At 42.0% G+C, this 21,145-nt stretch overlaps 1 protein-coding gene and 1 long non-coding RNA gene across 5 annotated transcripts; one reads left to right on the top strand and one right to left on the bottom strand.

The window, feature by feature from the left end:
• The first annotated feature begins 36 nt into the window (after window positions 1–36).
• LOC149978323 (uncharacterized) lies at window positions 37–797 on the top strand. Its single transcript, XR_016486331.1, has 2 exons — window positions 37–149; window positions 589–797. It is a non-coding gene; the product is annotated as an uncharacterized LOC149978323 (long non-coding RNA).
• Window positions 458–21,136, bottom strand: btk (Bruton tyrosine kinase). Of its 4 annotated transcripts, none has more exons than XM_021561509.3 (19): window positions 20,960–21,136; window positions 14,493–14,560; window positions 13,907–14,073; window positions 13,106–13,210; window positions 11,437–11,518; window positions 11,109–11,237; window positions 10,517–10,575; window positions 10,206–10,393; window positions 7,910–7,972; window positions 7,443–7,497; window positions 7,047–7,123; window positions 4,183–4,310; window positions 3,822–3,896; window positions 3,354–3,525; window positions 2,386–2,605; window positions 1,703–1,767; window positions 1,420–1,538; window positions 1,039–1,196; window positions 458–797 (listed from the first exon to the last, which is right to left on the bottom strand). In XM_021561509.3, the coding sequence occupies exons 3-19, from the start codon at window positions 14,045–14,047 to the stop codon at window positions 726–728; spliced, it is 1,908 nt and encodes a 635-aa protein (XP_021417184.1). In that variant the 5' UTR covers window positions 14,048–14,073; window positions 14,493–14,560; window positions 20,960–21,136; the 3' UTR covers window positions 458–725. The 4 variants fall into 4 exon arrangements, with proteins under 4 accessions (XP_021417184.1, XP_021417186.1, XP_021417185.1 ...); XM_021561511.3 differs by having other exon boundaries at window positions 458–794; XM_021561510.3 differs by lacking the exon at window positions 20,960–21,136 and adding an exon at window positions 18,191–18,332.
• Window positions 21,137–21,145: the final 9 nt, after the last annotated feature.

Here is a 21,145-nt window from a genome sequence, read left to right as displayed (position 1 = left end):
CAATCAGAAAGTGCGCCACTAAGAACAGTAAATATCATTGGATGTGGGGACATTCTACAGTCACCAAAACATTTTGTTATCAAGCTTTATCCATATTGTCATTATATGCAATATGTTTCTCTAAGATACTGAGGCTCAGACGCTGCAAGGTAGGCTGCTGCTCTTTCTCAATAATTTAATGAAAGAACATAGCTACATTTTCAGTTGTTAAAGGGTGTTTCTTCTTACTATACATTTCAGTGGCTAGACATAGAAAAGAAACAAGAAATCTTACAGAAACAGATAGGCCTCTCTCGTATGTATGTATGTATGTATGTATGTATGTATGTATGTATGTATGTATGTATGTATGTATCATTGAATGCAGTTCACCAATTATAGTAATAAAAGAAAACATACAAAATAAATAAGGAAAAACTTTTCATATCTAGCATGTTCTCAATAACCAACAGATACATTCATCAAATAATATTTTATTTCACTACTGGAGTTCATCATGGGAGTCCCATGTTCAACCATATAGCATCTCTCAGCGCTCCCATAGGATGGCTGATCCTTCTTTAACAGTTTTATCTACTTCTCCTAAAGCAGGTTCCTCAATGGCTGATGCACAGAATGAGGCCCTGAGGGGATGAAGCCTTGAGTCTGCTCTGCATGAGGAAGTGTATCTGCCAGAGGGATGAGTCTGCGAACTGTGTTTCAATCTCAGAATGTGGTGGTTGGATCTACTGGAGCTCATAGAGCAAGTCCTGAACAGTCACCGACAGCTCCTGAAAGGTGGGTCTCTCGTCCGCCTTCTGCCAGTCAATTCAAGAGGAGAGACAAGACATGAGGGTGAGGTAAATTGTTTTAGATTAGAAGCTGTCAAGCTGACATGTCCATTCTACTGACATTTATTTTTGACCCCCACTCATCTAGCCTGATCCCTGAACTGTGCAGTTTTGCAAACTTGGTTTGACAGTGACCATGAAATTTGGCAAGACAGAATATACAGATCTGGGACCAGGCATTATGCTGGCTACTTTATACTGTACGTACATCCAGCCAACAGCTGGTCATGATGGTGTAGACTCTGTCGTTGGCCAACTGGGGGCGATAGAGGCGATGGCCTCGGGACACCTGTTCCACTATCTCATTGTTGTTTAACCGTTCGTAGGGAAGCCTCCCTAAGGTGTAGACCTCCCACATTAAGACCCCTATGGAGAGCAAGGTAACCTTGTCAATATTTATTAAATTATCAGCAGTAATGTAATGATCAGTTAGTGAATAAAGGCTAAATAGCTGTAGCCTGTTCCCAGATCTGTTTGCTCTCGCCAACTCATATGGTCATTGGTGTGACAACAACCATACCGAGTTGACAAGACAGCTCAAACAGACCTGGGACCTGGATCTGAGCTAAGATAGGAGGCCTATACAAACCATAAGCCCAGATGTCTGACTTGCTGCTGAATTTACAGTAGAGCAGGACCTCGGGAGGAGACCAGCGCACTGGGAACTTGGAGCCTGCAGAGCTGGTGTACTCATCATCCAGGACATACCTGAAATGACAGGGAGAGTTGGCAACTTGTCAAGAAAGTAGCAAGAATTACATAATATTGTTGTAAGAATCAACTGTAGATTAGATTTTTTGTCAGGTATTTCTGCAGTGTGCGCTTTTTTGTAAAAGCTGCCAGATTCAAGTACAACAATCACAGTTGTTTACCTCGACAGTCCAAAGTCAGTGACTTTAATGGTCCCATTGGTATCTACCAAGCAGTTTCTTGCAGCCTGAGAAACAGAACAGAGTATGTGTTATTTGGGCCCAGTATTGTTTATTATAGGATAGTAGTAGTACCATGTCAGGATCAGACCTGCTGTGTCTTTCAAATACCTGAGTTGCGCTTGATTTAGTTTGAACAATCAGTGTAATAGTCCCAAAAAGGAGTCAGTGGAATAGTCCCAAAAGTGGAAATGGCAAAACCCAAGCTATTTGGAAATGTTTATCATGTGAAGAGACAGCCTTGAAAATGTTAATCTTGTCTTAGTGTCGTAAATAATCCTTGGTTCCTGCCTGTGCTTGGTAAAGATATGAGCGGAGGGGTGACATGACCTCCTCCTTAGAACCATCTGGCAGAACGCCCAGAATATGTTCTATAAGTTAAGATGGGAGACGGTGCCAGACACATGCCGGAACCAATCCTATGAACGAAATCTATGCAACGTGTCTGTAACCAGTATATAAGGATCTAACAGGACTGCCCCAGGTAGAGCTCCTGATCAACATGTGTACTTGGTGCATTGAGTTAGTTGGAACCTCTCCAGCGCGCTGATAATAAACAATGAATCATTTAAGATTGACTTCGAGTGTCCCTCTGTAGAATTTCCACAACAATTATAATATCTTACCAGGTCTCTGTGGATGTACTGCTGAGCCTCCAGGTAGGCCATGCCCTCTGTGACGTCTTTACACATTTCCAGGAGCTGGATGGGGGATGGATGCTGCTTCAGCCCTTCCCGCAGATAGCTGAGTAGGCAGCCGTTGGAGAGGAACTCTGTGACAATGTAGATGGGCCTTTGTTTGGTGCAAACGCCGTACAGCTGAACCAAGTTCTCGTGGCGGAGCTTCCTAGTTCAAGCGAAAAGAGACAAGACAAGATTAAGCATGTGTTGTAGGCCTGTGTAGGTTAAATTGAGCAACACTATTGTCTAAGGTTGCAAAATTCCGAGAACTTTCAATAAATTCCCTGGTTTTTCCGAAATCCCATTTGGAGGATTCCCAGAATCAGGAGGGAATAAGCAGGAAATCCAGAATCCTCCAATCAGTGTTTTTGGAAAACCAGGGAATTTATTGAAAGTTCACGGAATTTTACAATTCGACTGCCCCATATGAGGAGAATTTCAGCAGGGGACAAGGTAGAGCTGTTACCATATATGACTCTAAATACTGTACCTCTTGTCCACAGGAGGTAGCTGGCATCTTAATTGGGGAGGACGGCCTCATGGTAATGACTGGAGCGGAATTAGTGGAATGCTATCAAATACATAAAAAAACATGGTTTCCATGTGTTTGATGCCATTCCATTAACGCCGTGCCAGCCATTATTATGAGCCGTCCTCCTCTCAGCAGCCTCCAAAGCTCTGGATATATCTCTACCTATGGATCTATTCCCTATTGCTCTAGTTACCTAGTCACTTTACCTCTACCTATATGTATGTGACAAATATGATTTGATTTACATCAGCACAAGTGCCTTAGGTGTAGCAGGTATGGTAGTAGGAGATAGGGGTTGAATTGAAATTGAGCATTAATTTAATACATTTGACCCCATAGTCCACTAACTGCAGCCATCTGAGATAGAAAGAGCTTTGCTTACATCATGACTTTGGCCTCCTCTATGAAGTCGTCTTCAGACATGGAGCCCTCCTTGATCATCTTGATGGCCACGTCATGCTGGCCCTGCCACTTCCCATACTTCACCACTCCAAACTGCCCGTTGCCCAGCTCCTTGATGAAGGTGAGGTGGCGTGGGTCAATCTCCCATACCCCTGGAGGACAAAACAACAAATTGAAGGAACACAATGTTTACTCATGTTAGCAATCAAGCTACAGATAGCATTCCTCAAAGTCAGTCATAAGGGTTTCTGTTACTACACTAGTCTGGTCCCATATTGTATGTGCCACAACCAACTATTCTATTGTTGTCAAGTGGTACAGCTACATATCTTCAGCCTGACAACACAGACAGAGGGGAGTTGCCCAGAACACAAACAGACCGGACCACCAGGCTACAGTATATACATAATACTCCCTCAATAGAAATGTATTGAAAGAACACACTCACCATAACCAAGCCCTGCTGTGGAAGGGGCATTTTTTGCACGACTTGACACAATGTATTTCAGCCTGCTGACCATACCTGGAATGGGACATGATGGACAATATATCTTAAGTGCTGTATTTCATCATGATGAACCTGTACTGTTACACAGATGCATATGAAGTGATGTGTTGGTGTAGGGATGCACATTTCCGGTTAGTTTCCCAAAATGCCCTGGTTTTCCAGAAATCTCGGTTGGAAAATTCCTGGAATCATTAGGGAATAAGAAGGAAATCTGGAACCCTCCAACCAGGATTTCTGGAAAACCTGGGAATTTTAGGAAAGTTACTGGAATTTTGAAAACCTTAGTTGGGGTTAGTTGTACCTGCTGCATTGTGCTGGTGGTAGTTAATGAGGTCTGGGATGCTGCTGAAATTGTGCTTCTCTGCCAAGTAGAACTGGCCTTGTTGGGTGGTGCAGATGTTGTAGTGTCTGCAGTTACCCGCAGTCTCCCTAATGGGAAGAGTGAGTAGTGTTTGGTTTGGTTTGAGTTAGGAGTGTTATGTTTGGTGTGAGTGAGGAGAGTTACTAGGTTGTGTTAAAGGGATAGGAATTTAAAGGAACACAACACTCCAAAATCAAACTTTGTCAGATGCTTTTAGACCTCAAAAGTAGCCTAATTCCGTTGAATCTACATCCCACGCCCTTGGTTGTGTAGGTCTAGTTATATGCCTCAACCCCAAATGAATGTAAAAGATAAGCACTGCAAACCTAGAAATTACATAGTTCTTATCTCTTTTGTAAAAAAAATGTTATTGTGGTGTATAGCTGGATCTTTAATATTGGAGTGTAATGTCCTTTTAATAGTTTTGTTTATTTTCATGAGCTGTGAATCTGAAAGTAACAACAAGATGCTCTGTTCACTGACACATTGATTGCATCCAAAATGGCACCCTATTCCCTATATCTTGCAAATTCAAACCTTGACCTCGAAGCTAGTTCCACTGCTTTAAAAAAATTATTCCCCATAAATCGTGGATTGATTTAGACCTGAGACCAATGTTCCCCCTAAGCTGCGTGCGTGCGCGGGCACGCAGCTTCCCTCGGACTGCCACGCAGAAGAAATATAAACCCGCGCAGAGAAGCACGAGATTGAACTTTACTCAACCTTCTAGAGTTTTCCCCTTTCGTTAACACTATCAACATTTGTCCTCGGAGTGGGGGGTGTCCTCGGATGGGGCCACAGTGTCTCCTGACCCCTCCTGTCTCAGCCGCCAGTATTTATGCTGCAGTAGTTTGTGTCGGGGGGGTTGGGTCAGTTTGTTATATCTGGAGTACTTCTCCTGTCCTATTCGGTGTCCTGTGTGAATTTAAGTGTGCTCTCTCTAATTCTCTCTTTCTCTATTTCTTTCTCTCTCTCAGAGGACCTAAGCCCTAGGACCATGCCTCAGGACTACCTGACATGATGACTCCTTGCTGTCCCCAGTCCACCTGGCCGTGCTGCTGCTCCAGTTTCAACTGTTCTGCCTTATTATTATTGGACCATGCTGGTCATTTATGAACATTTGAACATCTTGGCCATGTTCTGTTATAATCTCCACCCGGCACAGCCAGAAGAGGACTGGCCACCCCACATTGCCTGGTTTCTTCCTAGGTTTTGGCCTTTCTAGGGAGTTTTTCCTAGCCACCGTGCTTCTACACCTGCATTGCTTGCTGTTTGGGGTTTTAGGCTGGGTTTCTGTACACCACTTTGAGATATCAGCTGATGTACGAAGGGCTATATAAATACATTTGATTTGATTTGATTTTGCTCTACTGTGAGAATTGTGCTCAAATCAATGTAATATTATCCACTTTCAATGTCACATACCCAAACAAAATGAACTATGCAAGACTTAACTAACTGTTTAAGAGATTTTCTTGTAGGCAGAGCGCCTTGTAGGCAGAGCGCATTGGAGTAGAATTCAATTGCATTGACAGACACAACTCAGGCCTGTATTTGACACAGACCACTGCACCATAACCAATCAGAGCTGAAGTAGGCCTATATATGCAAATAGCCATTGCCATATGGATCTGTGCCATTCACTTCGAACTGGACTGTGTTTACAGTGTGAGCAGTCAAGAGAAGATGCGCTTGTTTTGAGATCAAAGCGAGAGCTGCATGTAGCCACCTGTGCACATTTGTTAATATTCTTTGCTAGTAAGTGAGTTATTAGCCCAGTTCTAGCTAATTTCTCCTCAACAATGGGGGAGTGGTTGCTTCCTACAAGAGCACAAAATGTGTGCATTTCTAGACATCTTTGAAAAGGTAGGTTGATGGTAGCAATAGGTTGATGGTAGCATAATTTGTCTGATTCTCTGTAATAATGGTATGTGAATAATGAATGCTATTTTGTAAAGTGGTTTCTTGCATCAAACAACACACCCTTTTTCATCGCCTGTTTGAAGGACATGTCGATAAACAGGATAATGTCAAGCCCTGCATGTTTTTTCAAAACTCTCATTGAACACAACACATTGCTGTTACTGTAGACTGAGTAACAGAACAGATGTTCATGTTCACATGTTATGGGATGCATTTTTCTCCATGTTTTTTTTATGGTAGGCCACTCTGGTAGGCCTACATTATGATCAAATAGCCACAGTAACCTACTTGGCCACAGTTAAAACTATAACTTAAAGCGGGAACAGTCTCAGTGTTCACAGCCTCCGTGCTCACAGTAAATTACATTTGCTCAGTGCCAAACATTTTTTGAGGGAACATTGCTTGGGACACCAACAGTTTCAGGTAGAACATTTGAATACTCCTGCCATATATAGTGTGGTACTTTTGACCCAAGCCCTTTGAAAGGTTGCTCAGAAAGAATAATCCTGGTTTTGCATGGAGACATTTACATCTCTCTTCCTCTGCAGGCGGCTGTTTTTGCTTTCAATATGTACTGCTGAGCAGTTCTTCTTTTGACTTTCCATTTATGGTCCGTGTTTGACATTGCATCCAATCCCTATGTAGTGCACTACTTTAGACCAGAGCCACATGGTCAAAAGTAGTGCACTACATAGAGAATTGTGTACCATTTTGAACTCATTCACGGTTTTGACTAGTGGATAGGCCTACTCACAGGATGTGTCCCAAATAGCACCCCCTGGGCTCTGGTCAAAAGTATTGGACCATAAAGGGAATAGGTTGCCATTTGGGACGCAGTTACAGTTAGCCATGCCCCATCTGTCTGCCCTCAATAAACTCACCCGCCCTTGGTGAACACAGAAACGGTGTACTTCCCAGCTTTGCTTGAGTCACGTACTAAGAAACCACCATCTTTGTTCTGGGAAAAAAGAAAAATCAATAACCTCAATAGCAGAGGTACATACTAAGCAGAGGCAGTATTGCTTTGTGAGTATCCCATAGCAATGTTCTGTCATTCTAAGCTATTTGACAGATGATGGTGCCCATAGCTAAAATTGGTGCCCATAGCTAATGGTATAAGGACCACAGATCAGAGGACCACAATGGAAATAACCTTTGTGATATTTTAAATGATTTTAAATGCAGCACTTGTGTTGCTGGTGCAAGCAAAAGAGAGGAACAGTGGTATGTCAACTGATACTGTATGTTACAGATGTTTGTTTTCTCATTGAGATTACCTCTGTCTTCAACAGATTCTCTGCCTGGCTACGGTTCATGCTCTTGCAGTACCAGCTGGGAAAAAGAAAAGGTGAAATGTGCATTTTATAAACCACTATGGTTAACCTGACCTCATAGCAACGGGTATTAAAGCAGGTCACATGAGGCAGTATTCTGCTGAATCGTGTTAATTAGGCACAAAACGGAAGAAAACGGATTGAAACAGGGAGGGACTACCTTGATTCATCCAATAAGAAATGCACATTTTCGCATCCAGTTGCAAAACATTTTGAAACGTTTTCTGTTACGTGCCCCACTGAACACGGCCCTGCTGGGATTTAATGTGTTTGGAAGGTGTGGTGACTTGGTACCTCATTATTTTTGGTTCCCACAGGATTAGGGAGGTGTAGGATTACATCTGAAACCCTATCATTGTAATGCAATGTTTAATAGTCAATGTTTTGTAGCAAGAGAATTCCATACTCACTCAAACTTTTCCAGTTCATTTCCAGCCTCCACAACGTAATTACTGGGAATGTATCCCTCCTTGCTGCAAAGGAAGGCCACACACAATCTCCTGATAAGTCAATGTACATTTAGCATGTTAAAGACACAGGGTGACGTTTTCATGCTGCACAACAGTTCACATCTGTGAAAAACATACCTTAAAACTCAACATTTTAATCTAGCTGTGTGATTCAATTTAACACTTTTCCTCAACAATATGCATGATAAAAATATGATTATTTAACTGAGTTTAGTCATCTCAGCAATGCATAAACACACATTTCTGAAGAAAAGTATCAAATTAAATCACACTGCCAGATTAAAATGAGTTTTACTGTGTTTTGCATCATCACTATTTTGCATCATGAAAATGTCGCCCATAATGTATGAAAGGGATATGATTGTTATTCTTACTGCATGTTAAAACAACACACATATCATGAAAACAGTTTAAATGCACCTGTGACTTTAAGATACCAATGTACCTTAACCTTGGTATACTGATCATATCACCAGTCCTCATCTCTATTCTTGGAAGCATGTCATTGTTTTGTTACAGGGCCAAGGGTCAGTTAGTGCTTTCTTGTTGATAGGTGTTATGTTTAAAATCGAGGGGCGGCGGACTATGTATTTTGTACATAACAGCTGGTGCACGATATCTAAGGAAGTCTCAAGATTTTGCTCGCCTGAGTTAGGGTGGTCTACAGAGTACCTCATGATAAGCTATCCACCGAGAGAGTATTCATCTGTATTTTTCGTAGCTGTCTACATACCACCACAGACTGAGGCTGAGTCCGCACTCAATGAGCTGTATTCCGCCATAAGCAAACAGGAAAATGTTCATCCAGAGGCGGCACTCCTAGTGACCGGGGACTTTAATGAAAGGAAACTTAAATCTGTTTTACTACATTTCTATCAGCATGTTAAATGTGCAACCGGAGGGAAAAAAACTCTGGACCACCTTTACTCCACACACAGAGATGCATACAAAGCTCTCCCTCGCCTTCCATTTGGCAACATGACCATAATTCTTTCCTCCTGATTCCTGCTTACAAGCAAAAATTAAAGCAGGAAGCACCAGTGACTCGATCAATAAAAAAGTGGTCAGATGAAGCAGATGCTAAACTACAGGACTGTTTTACTATCACAGACTGGAACATGTTCCGTGATTCCTCCGATGGCATTGAGGAGTACACAAAATCAGTCACTGGCTTCATCAATTAGTGTATCGATGACGTCGTCCCCACAATGACCGTACATACCTCAACCAGAAGCCATGGATTACAGGCAACATCCGCACTGAGCTAAAGGTTTGAGCTTTCGCTTTCAAGGAGCAGGACTCTAACCCGGAAGCTTATAAGAAATCCCGCTATCCCCTCCGACGAACGATCAAACAGGCAAAGCGTCAACACAGGACTAAGATCAAATCTTACTACACCAGCTCTGGCGCTTGTCGGATGTGGCAGGGCTTGCAAACCATTACAGACTAGAAAGGGAAGCACAGCCGGGCGAAGGGTCGGTCAGGGCTTTTTTAATGTTTTTCTTGTGCTTTCTTGTTGATAGGTGTTATGTTTTAGAAGTGTTCTTCCAGCAAACACACAGCCCAGCAGGTAACATACATCATGGTTACATTTTACTGGTTGCTAAAAGACTTGTTCCTTTAAAAACAGTGTACAACCTGAACAACTTCACATAATATTGTCATAATGATTGCAACCAAGTTTGCCCACTGGGAGGCGAGTGCACAAAACATTAAAAACATCTGCTCTTTCTAGGTGAAAGATATGATCCCTTAATGATGTCACTTGTTAAATCCACTTCAATCAGTGTAGATGAAGGGAGGAGACAGGTTAAAGAAGGATGCTTAAGCCTTGAGACAATGGATTGTGTGTGTGTCCCATGGCAAAATGTGTAGAATTGCAGGGAATATACTGTAAAACTGCAAAAAACATTGTTCTGTAAAGCAAAACTATTTGTTTACCTTCTCTTAATAAAATACCTTTTCTGGTAACAGATCCCTCTGTATATATTAAATGTGAGTTCATGTGTAGTGGCTAATTGTATGTATCTAATAGGCTATGTGTTTGTAGATGGACTGAGGTGAATGAAGCTAAAGTGATAATGGCTGTGGCCATTTTTTGCTTCTTTTTGCTGTTCTCCAAATAGCATTTTAAAATGAGCATAAATTGTATAGAAATGCAGAAAATGAGCTTCATCTTTCTTAAACAACCTTTCCTCCACCTGTCTCTTCTCAATTTCCTCTCTGCCTCTCTCACCCGTATTTGTCCCTGGCCCTCCACCAGTTGGAGTCAGACATCTCCAGAATGATGTACTCCTCATCCTTCCTCAGCTCCAGATCCTGGGGCGTGGAGGGTGTGTACTCATACTCAGCGACCACCGTCATGCCTGTGGTGAGCGCAGGCTCCTCGGGAGGCTGCGGAGGTAAAGGCCTCAAAGGTTTCTCCTGAAAAATGGGATGGGTGACAACATTGATAAAGACGGGTGATACTGTATATCCTTCCTGTATCAATCAGAGGTAGAGATACTGTAACTGAACGCAAGAGTGGCGAGAACATGTAAGACAGACCTCTTCTGGCGTAGGTGGAAGGGGTTTTCTGGATTGCCTCCGAGACCCCTTTGAAACCCCTATAAGGGAAAGGGAGTGCTTCATGTTTTGTTCTCTGTGACTACAATTTATGCTTCTCTGCCGTTACCTATAATACTTATTTCCTCAGTTACTTGTTATCACTTCAAGCCTGCAGGTACAAGTTTTAAATGGTTATATAAGTATGTATCTCTATGTATCAACATTTATACTGATACAAAATGGCTGGTATTCGTCTGGGGCATTATGAGATGATTATAAGACATCATAGATGCATTATAAAGACATCATACATGCATTATAAAGACATCATACATGCATTATAAGACATCATATATGCATTATAAGACATCATAATCATATATCATACACATCTTTCAATGCATCAGAGTCATATATTGAGATATATCTGAATATATGGTTCTGCGATGCATTATAACAGCATCATAGTGCATTATACCTGCAAGCTTTAAGTAAAATGTTCCCATTTACTTCCTAATTACATAAGCTGGTAGAGAACACATAATCTTTTTACTGCCAGTTTTATTGATGGCTTTCCCACCACATTACTGACCTACATTCTTGTTCTCCAGCACCCTGCAGCCCATGGCTTGTTTGACTTCCTGCTGGCAGCATTGCCACATGCCGTCCATCCAGAAGCATGGGTGGTACTTCTGCATCAGGTCCTTGTTGAAACGCACCACTTAACATGGCGGCACAGAATGTGGGACGACATTTACATTGGATCAACACTGGCAATTTGCATAGACACCTATATCTGACTAAACAATGGAGCTGGTATTATGGGCCGTAAGGAAATGTTTATGGTATCTCATGTCTCCCTTTGTCTATTCTTCGTCCGACACTTTAGTGTTAGGTGTACGATAATGCTGCAAACTGACCATGCTTCAGCTTGTGGAGCCACTGCTTTCGGACCTCGTCGCTCTTGGCGAATATGTAAAGTGGGCCCTCATCGTAGATTATCTGTGGTAAATTGGGGGATAGAGAGAAACAGCTGTTTCTTCAGTTGGTGAAGGGTAGTACCAGGTCAGGCCGTACACATGAAAGCAATACAATAGTGTAAAAGTATCTATTTTATTACAACAATAGGGACGAAAAGACGATTTTCTGTTTGTGCTATATAGCAAGCAATGACCATAGGTTACTGCTTTGGAGATAAATAAATGCCTGCTACATTAGGTTAGCTTATTGTGCTTCTGAGCCTTGCTGCCACCCATCCCACAAACTCCTCATTTAGGGGTATGCAAATATATTGGGTATTTCCTGTGTCTTTATAGAGGCTGTAATATTATTTGCTGCTTAGTCACCATGTCTACTGTGGTGACACCTGCGCTGTTGTTGAAACCCTCAGTTCAGCTCGGTCTCCACTGTCAAGAGAGTTGTTTTCACTTCTTCTTATTGACTTTCAGCATGTTAACCATTTCTGCACTGCTGGGTAAATTAGTTTCTCTGTTGAGGTAGATTGACTTTCAGCATGTTAACCATTTCTGCACTGCTGGGTAAATTAGTTTCTCTGTTGAGGTAGATTGACTTTCAGCATGTTAACCATTTCTGCACTGCTGGGTAAATTAGTTTCTCTGTTGAGGTAGATTGACTTTCAGCATGTTAACCATTTCTGCACTGCTGGGTAAATTAGTTTCTCTGTTGAGGTAGATTGACTTTCAGCATGTTAACCATCTCTGCACTGCTGGGTAAATTAGTTTCTCTTAGGTAGATGCAGTATATCCCTTTTCACCTCAAAGCTACCTGAATTTTTTTTTTTTTTTTTTTTTTTTTTTTTTTTTTATTTCACCTTTATTTAACCAGGTAGGCTAGTTGAGAACAAGTTCTCATTTGCAACTGCGTCCTGGCCAAGATAAAGCATAGCAGTATGAGCAGACAACACAGAGTTACACATGGAGTAAACAATTAACAAGTCAATAACACAGTAGAAAACAAAGGGGGAGTCTATATACAATGTGTGCAAAAGGCATGAGGTAGGCGAATAATTACAATTTTGCAGATTAACACTGGAGTGATAAATGATCAGATGGTCATGTACAGGTAGAGATATTGGTGTGCAAAAGAGCAGAAAAATAAATAAATAAAAACAGTATGGGGATGAGGTAGGTGAAAATGGGTGGGCTATTTACCAATAGACTATGTACAGCTGCAGCGATCGGTTAGCTGCTCAGATAGCTGATGTTTGAAGTTGGTGAGGGAGATAAAAGTCTCCAACTTCAGTCTCTATGGGCTTTTCATCCTGCATGATTTTAGCCCAGGGCTAACTGGACCCTCAACTAAGACTGAGCAAAGTAAATGCCTGGAGAATAGTGTCAGCGAGTTAAAGGAAGCACAACGCTTCTTTAAACATCTACAGTATCTAGAGGTCATCTGATGTCACTCAACTGGAGCAACAGTGATGGAGTGCATTCTCTTTTTACTGCCACACAGAATTATTGTAACAGGACACGAGAAGAAGAGAGAGTGAACTAAAACATCCACAGGTCTGAGATCTGTGGTTGTGTTAATCTCATTGGTCTCACTGATCTAGGACCAGCAGTAGCTCACCTGGAACGGGTACTGGCGCTCCGCGGGGGCACTGGGCTCCGGCTGTACTGTCCCCACACACTTGATCTTATCGATGCCCACGGTGCCTTTCAACCCCTTCTTTTTCTGCACAGAGGATAAGGATTACAGTGAGTGGGGGAACGACAAGACTACTAAACCCAGACCTATTGAGATGACCAACAATACAGGTACTGTAGTATATTTGTGGAAGCATAGCGTAGTATGATAGAATTGTTATAGTGTTAAACTACGCTTGGGTTATGGTCAGTGTTTATAATGATAACATAAGCCAGCAGCATACCACCCTGCATACCACTGCTGGCTTGCTTCTGAAGCTAAGGAGGGTTGGTCCTGGTCAGTTCCTGGATGGGAGACCAGATGCTGCTGGAAGTGGTGTTGGAGGGCCAGTAGAAGGCTCTCTTTCCTCTGGTCTAGAAAAAAATATCCCACTGCCCTGTGTAGGGTGCCGTCTTTCGGATGGGACGTTAAACGGGTGTCCTGACTCTCTGAGGTCATTAAAGATCCCATGGCACTTAACGTAATAGTAGGGTGTTAACCCTGGCTAAATTCCCAATTTGGCCCTCAAACCACCACGGTCACCTAATAATCCCCAGTTTACAATTGGCTCATTCACTCATTCCCCCTCCTCTCCCCTGTAACTATTCCCCAGGTCGTTGCTGCAAATGAGAACGTGTTCTCAGTCAACTTACCTGGTAAAATAACAGATAAATAAAATTAAAAATACAGTACATTAACCTGGTCCCAGATCAGCACAAACAGATCCAGGCTACGAGTACATACCCCTTTGTCCAGATCATAGTCGTAGTAGGCGATCTTGTCCTGTGTCAGGATGAACAGCCTCTCTTTGAAGTTTAAAGGGGAGGTCTTCTTCTTCTGCTGGGAGCGTTTTATAAAGATCTCTTCCAGGAGATTGTCTGACATGGTCTGATCAGATGTTATCCCCCTACCTGGAGAAAAGGCAAGTCAACTTAACAGCTACAGTCAGAGATGGAAGAAGGTGTAAAATGTTTTGGTATCATGCATTCAAGGCCTGATGGGGGAGAAAGAGACCAGCAGCTTCAACCACATCAAGTGCTGTAGCAAACCTTGCTAGTGACTGTAGCTACTGGAGGAAACGTGTAGTTGACTGTTCTCATGAACAACATCATTTGATTAATGGTGTACTGTACAGGTGTTTACCTGAAACTCAGCTTATCACAAGTTTCCACAGTGCTTAACATAGTAGGGTAACATTTCCCTCTAGACACTGCCCTAAGGTCAGTTTTACATTGTCATCCCTCATGGTTAAGGGTAGGATTTTGGGAAGGTATATCTATAAGACTATAAGACCAACTTCCCCCAGGTTCTTATACGACTAACTACTTACCTACTCTTCATGAACTCTGCGCTTTGTCACTACAGCATAGATCTAAAGCATAGATCTACAGCATAGATCTGAAAGCAGATAGAAACAGATAGTAACAGATGTGATCCGGAGCAGATATCAGTGTATACATATTAACCCCTGGTTTGCATGAGCGCTCCTGCCAATGTTTCCTCCTTCGTTGTGGTACAACTGTTTCCTTTACCCACATCTTCCTGCTTCTCTACAGATGTAGGATCTTAATTCCAGTTTGCTACAGCAGGAAAGTAATACTGCAGCAACAGGAAATATGAATTATTATTATTTTGTAGGAGTTGATACATTGAAAATCAAGTCTGAAATTTCAAAGTGGAACCTCAACATTTTTTAAATGTCCTCCATTGCAGGAAAGTTCTCCAGCAACAGTGTGATCAAATTAATATCCTACATCTGTAAGATGGTGCCAGAGAAGAAGGCTGACAATTTACTTGTTCCTATCCAATTGTGTTATTGTTTGTTTCTTTGCATTGTTTGTAACTTATTTTTTTACTTATTTCGTACATAATGTTGCTGCTACCGTCTCTTATGACCGAAAATAACTTCTGGACATCAGAACAGCGATTACTCATCATGATCTGGCAGAATCCTTTTTTTCCTTTAACGACAAGCCCGACGTGAATGATATGCTGCTTTACTGGGACCAGGCCCAGATCCCCGTCATTTGCGTGAAGAGAAGGTGGAGAAAAATGGACCGGAGGGCGGGCTGCCTTCTGAGAATTTGTAGGCGATCGAATAAACCCCCACTGCCTTCCATTCTGCTAGCAAACTCGCAATCTTTGGAAAATAAATCTATGACCTATGCGGAAGATTAAACTACAAACGGGACATTCAAAAGTGTAATATCCTATGCTTCACGGAGTTGTGGCTGAACGATGACATTATCAACATACAGCTGGCTGGTTATACGCTGTATCAGCAGGATAGAACAGCAGCGTCTCGTAAGACGGGGCGGCAGACTATGTCTTTTGTATATAACAGCTGGTGCACAATATCTAAGGAAGTCTCAAGGTTTTGCTTGCCTGAGTTAGTGTGGTCTACAGCTTATCATGAGGTACTCTATCTACCGAGAGAGTTTTCGTCTAAATACCACCACAGACCGATGCTGGCACTAAGACCGCACCAAATGAGCTCTATTCTGCCATAAGCAAACAGGAAAACGCTGATCCAGAGGTGGCGCTCCTAGTAGCAGGGACTTTAATGCAAGGAAACTTAAATCGGTCTCACAAAATGTCTATCAGCATGTTAAATGTGCAAACAGAAGGAAAAAACTCTGGACCACCTCTACTCCACACACAGAGACGCATACAAAGCTCTCCCTCGCCCTCCATTTGGCAAATCTGACGATAATTCTATCCTCCTGATTCCTGCTTACAAGCTAAAATTAAAGCAGGAAGCAACAGTGACTCGATCAATAAAAAAGTGGTACAGGACTCTTTGCTGGCACAGACTGGAAAATGTTCCGGGATTCCTCCAATTGCATTGAGGAGTACACAAAATCAGTCATTGGCTTCATCAATAAGTGCATCGATGACGTTGTCCCCACAATGACCGTACATACATACCCCAACCAGAAGCCATGGATATCACCGACAATAACAAGACAGCCTATAGGGAGGAGGTCAGAGACCTGGCCGTGTGGTGCCAGGACAACAACAACCTCTTCCTCAACGTGATCAAGACAAAGGAGATGATTGTGGACTACAGGAAAAAGAGGACAGAGCACACCCCAAATCTCATCGAGGGCGCTATAGTGGAGCAGGTTGAGAGCTTCAAGTTCCTTGGTGTTCACATCACCAACAAATTAACATGGTCCAAGCACACCAAGACAGTCGTGAAGAGGGCACGACAAAACCTATTCTCCCTCAGGAGACTGAAAAGATTTTGGCATGGGTCCTCAGATCCTCAAAAGGTTCTACAGCTGCACCATCGAGAGCATCCTGACCGGTTGCATCACCACCTGGTATGGAAACTGCTCGGCCTCCGACCGCAAGGCACTACAGAAGGTAGTGCGTACTGCCCAGTACATCACTGGGGCAAAGCTTCCTGCCATCCAGGACCTTTATACAAGGTGGTGTCAGAGGAAGGCTCTAAAAATTGTCCAAGACTCCAGCCACCCAAGTCATAGACTGTTCTCTTTGCTACCGCACGGCAAGCGGTACCGTAGCACCAAGTCTAGGTCCAAGAGGCTTCTAAACAGCTTCTTCCCCCAAGCCATAAGACCACTGAACATTAATCAAATGGCTACCCATACTTTTGCATTGCCCCCCTCTTGTTATCATCTATGCATAGTAACTTTAATAACTCTACCTACATGTACATATTACCTCAATTACCTCAACTAACTGGTGCCCCTGCACATTGACTCTGTACCGGTACCCCCCTGTATATTGTCGCTATTATTAATTTACTGCTGCTCTTTATTTACCTGTTACTTTTATTTCTTATTCTTATTTGTATTGCATTGTTGGTTAAGGGCTCATAAGTAAGCATTTCACTGTATATATTTCACCTGTTATATTCGGCGCATGTGACATTTTATTTTATTTGTATGTTCCATAACACATTGACCCTCTCTTTTCCCCATACGATGAAGGCAGGACATTATCGGCTACCCCTCGCAAACCTTTCCCCACCTACAATCGTTGCCAATGCTTATGCTCTCATGTCTGATATTGTTAAAGGGAAAGTTCACTAAGGATTTGGGTTCATTGACTTACAGCTTAGCGTTAATAATGCTTAGTGCAAAATAATGCGTATCTCTGTTGGCATGCTGGCATACACTATCCCTTTTATTTGATGAATGTCCACAAACTCTATTTTTGGTAATGCAGTTCTATTGAAGTGACAATACTTTGTTGAACTCGTGAAATATGGGGAGAAATAGGTCCCTATTGTAGGAAACATAAGACACAGAGACAAAAGGATTCCTATGCTCTTCTTTGTATCTACCACTCATTGCACCTTGCTGGGTTGGTCAACCACACCACTGTCAGCCTTCCACACAAAACAAGGCCTCTATTGATTCATTCCAGCATCAGACGGAAGGAAAGCAAGTTTGACAAATAGACAGATAGCGTCAGATATTTGTTAATTATCTGGGGATCAGGATAATGGCTCCACTATGGACACTGGTGTGGTGATGTCACCTCAGCTGATACCACAGGCCACAAATGTACAGAGTATGATCATCTGATAACATAAAGCATGAAAATGCCATTGTTCACCATGCAGAAGAGCTGGGTCCAAATTCATACATATGTCAAATACTTTGTATTTGAGGTACTCTAGATTTACTGGTATCTTGGGGTTTTCGGGTACTATTCCATTGGATACACTGCAAACGTTGGCAAACTAAATCAAGCATACATATCAAGTATTCAATAGTATTTGATCTACTTGACCTTCCCTTTCATACAGGCCACAGAATCAACAACAGTTTTTCTTCTTTCAAATAACTGACTTAACCCCAAAATTAAACCCAATGAGGAATTATTTCAAAGTCCAAGTAACCATGTATAGTTCCCTGCCTGCATCATCAATACAACCTTATAGTTCTCTTTTAACATAGGCAGTGTCCTAAAATGAACACAGCGCTCAAAAAAGGAATACTTCAATGTCACAGACATGTAACGACAGAACGTTTCTCACCAACTCCAACTCACCCATGTTCCTTATACCGTAGATATATTCAAAAGAGCTTAATCGTTAAGGTGCCTCTGCATGCTATCTCAATGATACAAGTTTACTCAGCTCAGCTCAGACTATTTTAAACACCCTCCTTCTCACTTCCTGATTGCATCTGCTGCTGATACCCCCTCTCTTTTCACACTACTAGATAGTAGGCACATCCGACTAGCCATGAGTGTAATGTTTTCTTTCACACTAGCTAGATGATTTTGATACTATGCAGTATGTCAACAACAGTATTATAATTTTGTGTAATGTTATGTTACAAATAATCCTCTTTGACACATAATCAAACCCCTTGCCTCTGCTGCAAGCTCATACTGTGCAGTCCACACAATATTTCAAACATAGGTTGTTTACATGCAGATATAAGCCTGGGCAAAACACTGACCTAAAGCTTCTAGGTAGAGCAAGTATAAATGTGTCTCTTTAGTGGCTGCAGCTGTCCTATCAATCGTAATATCTTGTATTACAACAGTCGTGTTTAGCCTGTAAGCCACACAAGTGCTAGGTTTTTTTCTAAAGAGCTTGAGTCACTTGGGCTGACACAGTAGAATTTATAGGGAAGTTGCAACAGTGTTGCACTGCAATGCTAAATAAAAAGAGACAATGTTGGAAAGTATCAGTGGCACCACTGTGGTTCAACTGGTTACTGTTACATCCCCTCTTCCTCTCTTGACACTGTCATAACACTACTAACACATAGTATAATACATACTAGCAACAACATACCACCAAAGTATTTATTTGTTTGATACAAGCCTCAATGTGGGATAAACAAAATGCCAGGGACACAGCATCCAATCAATCACACTGAGGATGTGTCTCTTAAATCGACTAACCAATGGTGAAGAGGAATACAGACTTTATGCACAGTAACATACATGGGTTCAATATCATTTTATGGAGTACTTTGTCTTATTTTCAATGACACACTCTCTTCCAATGAAAGTGTTGGTTTGTTGATAACAGGAACCTTGCAACAAATGCTCTCTGGACGTTTCCTGTCTGATAAGTGTGTGTGTCTTTACATGGAGAGTTTACTTTTGTGGTGACACACATACACACTCAGTGTGTGTCTGACCACAAAAGGAAACTCTCCATGTGAAGATATTTAGGCAGAAGGGTTCCTCACATCCTCAGATAATACAAACAGGCCAAAACATACAAACAGATCTTGGTTTTACAAACCCTACTTTCTTCCTTAATGTAACATACCAGCTACTAAAAGAAATGGGTCAAGAAGACGTACTGCATAGCGGGGTGACTGTTCTTTGTAGAAGCGAAGGCAGCTTTCGGCTTGCAATTTCTTTGCATCAATGTTTCAGGGATATTGCTGAAATTGCACAGACCAACATACACTGGGTGCACAAAACATTAAGAACACGTTCCTAATATTGAGCCTCAATTCGTCGGGGCAAGGTGTAGAAAGTGTTCCACAGGGATGCTGGCCCATGTTGACTCCACTACTTCCCACAGTTGTCTCATGTTGGCTGAATGTCCTTTGGGTGGTGGACCATTCTTGATACACACGGGAAACTGTTGAGCGGCAAAAACCTAGCAGCATTGCAGTTCTTCACACAAACGGGTGTGCCTGACCGTACCAAGTTGAAAGGCAGTTAAATCATTTGTCTTGCCCATCACCCTCTGAATGGCACACAGACACAATCCGTGTCTCAATTGTCTCAAGGCTTAAAAATCCTTCTTTAACCTGTCTCCTCCCCTTCATCTACACTGATTAAAGTGGATTTAACAAGTGACATCAATAAGGGATCATAGCTTTCCCCTGGAATCACCTGGTCAGTCTATGTCATGGAAAGATCAGGTGTTCCTTGTGTTTTGTACACTGTGTATGTTATCAAATTAATATTAAGTCAGTCATGTTTAATATCCAGCTCCAAAACTCTCCACTGTGAAATGTAAACATAAGAGCATGGACAGTGGACACGTAACAACAAAGTTTAAGAATGAACATGATAGTGTTTGTTTTCTATTTCCAATCACTCCACTGTTATCCAAAGTGCATTGTAACTCATTCATTGACAAAATATTGTACATATTGCATTAAGGGCAATGTGTTTAATATGAAGAAGGGAAAAAAAGTACCGACTACATGTTCTTTGATATGCATGTGGGCATCATCCACCCTCCAACATACAATGTGTTCAAGACAGGCCTGGACAATGAATGAACATCTAATAGAGATACTGAGGAATGATACATGAATGATATGCTGTAGTTTGTTTGGACATTTTCCATCACTTTTCATGAACAAGAAATTGGATTTAACCATGTTGCTGCTTTGGATACGATAGTGAAAGTCCAGAAACGTCAAGCTTGCTTCAATGTTGGAGCTCCCGATGTCCTCCCAATGTAATGGTAACTTACTATGATTCATGCTTTACATAGTCCCATTTCTGGTTGAAACCTCATCAAAAGAGACCAAATTGATGACTTTTAATTATTTCTTAGACATCATGTAGTGGTAATGTCAACCTTCTGACTTACCTTTTAATATAACAATTTAAACCTTTATTTACCCAGGTAAGTCTTTCAGAACAAACTCTCTTCTACAATGACCATCTGGTTCTCTCTCAGGTAATGAGGACCTGCATACTCAATAGAAGCCTATTTTTCAATGTAACGCATACAGTAATACATAGCCTGCATGTAACCTACAGAGCTTTCGTCTTTCCCAGCAGATGGACCCCTACCATTTAGTTAGCAAATACCTCATCACTTACCTTAACTCTGACACTCAGCAACGCCTATAGACAGACCACTGTCTGCATACTGTGATGTGGAGGGTTGACATGGACAAAGACCTCTGCTATGGCTGCTCTTATTCCATGTACTAACAGTGTGTGGCAGCAGGAGACTAAACCCCACCCTTTCAGAGGAATTGACTTCACGCAGTTCCCTTTTTGCTT

This window comes from Oncorhynchus mykiss, chromosome 14, assembly GCF_057628025.1.
Source record: "Oncorhynchus mykiss isolate SJ-2025 chromosome 14, ASM5762802v1, whole genome shotgun sequence".
In the NCBI taxonomy this organism is placed as follows: Eukaryota; Metazoa; Chordata; class Actinopteri; order Salmoniformes; family Salmonidae; genus Oncorhynchus; species Oncorhynchus mykiss.
The sequence above is the reverse complement of the archived record's forward strand: the minus strand, read 5'-3'. Positions and strand labels throughout refer to the sequence as shown.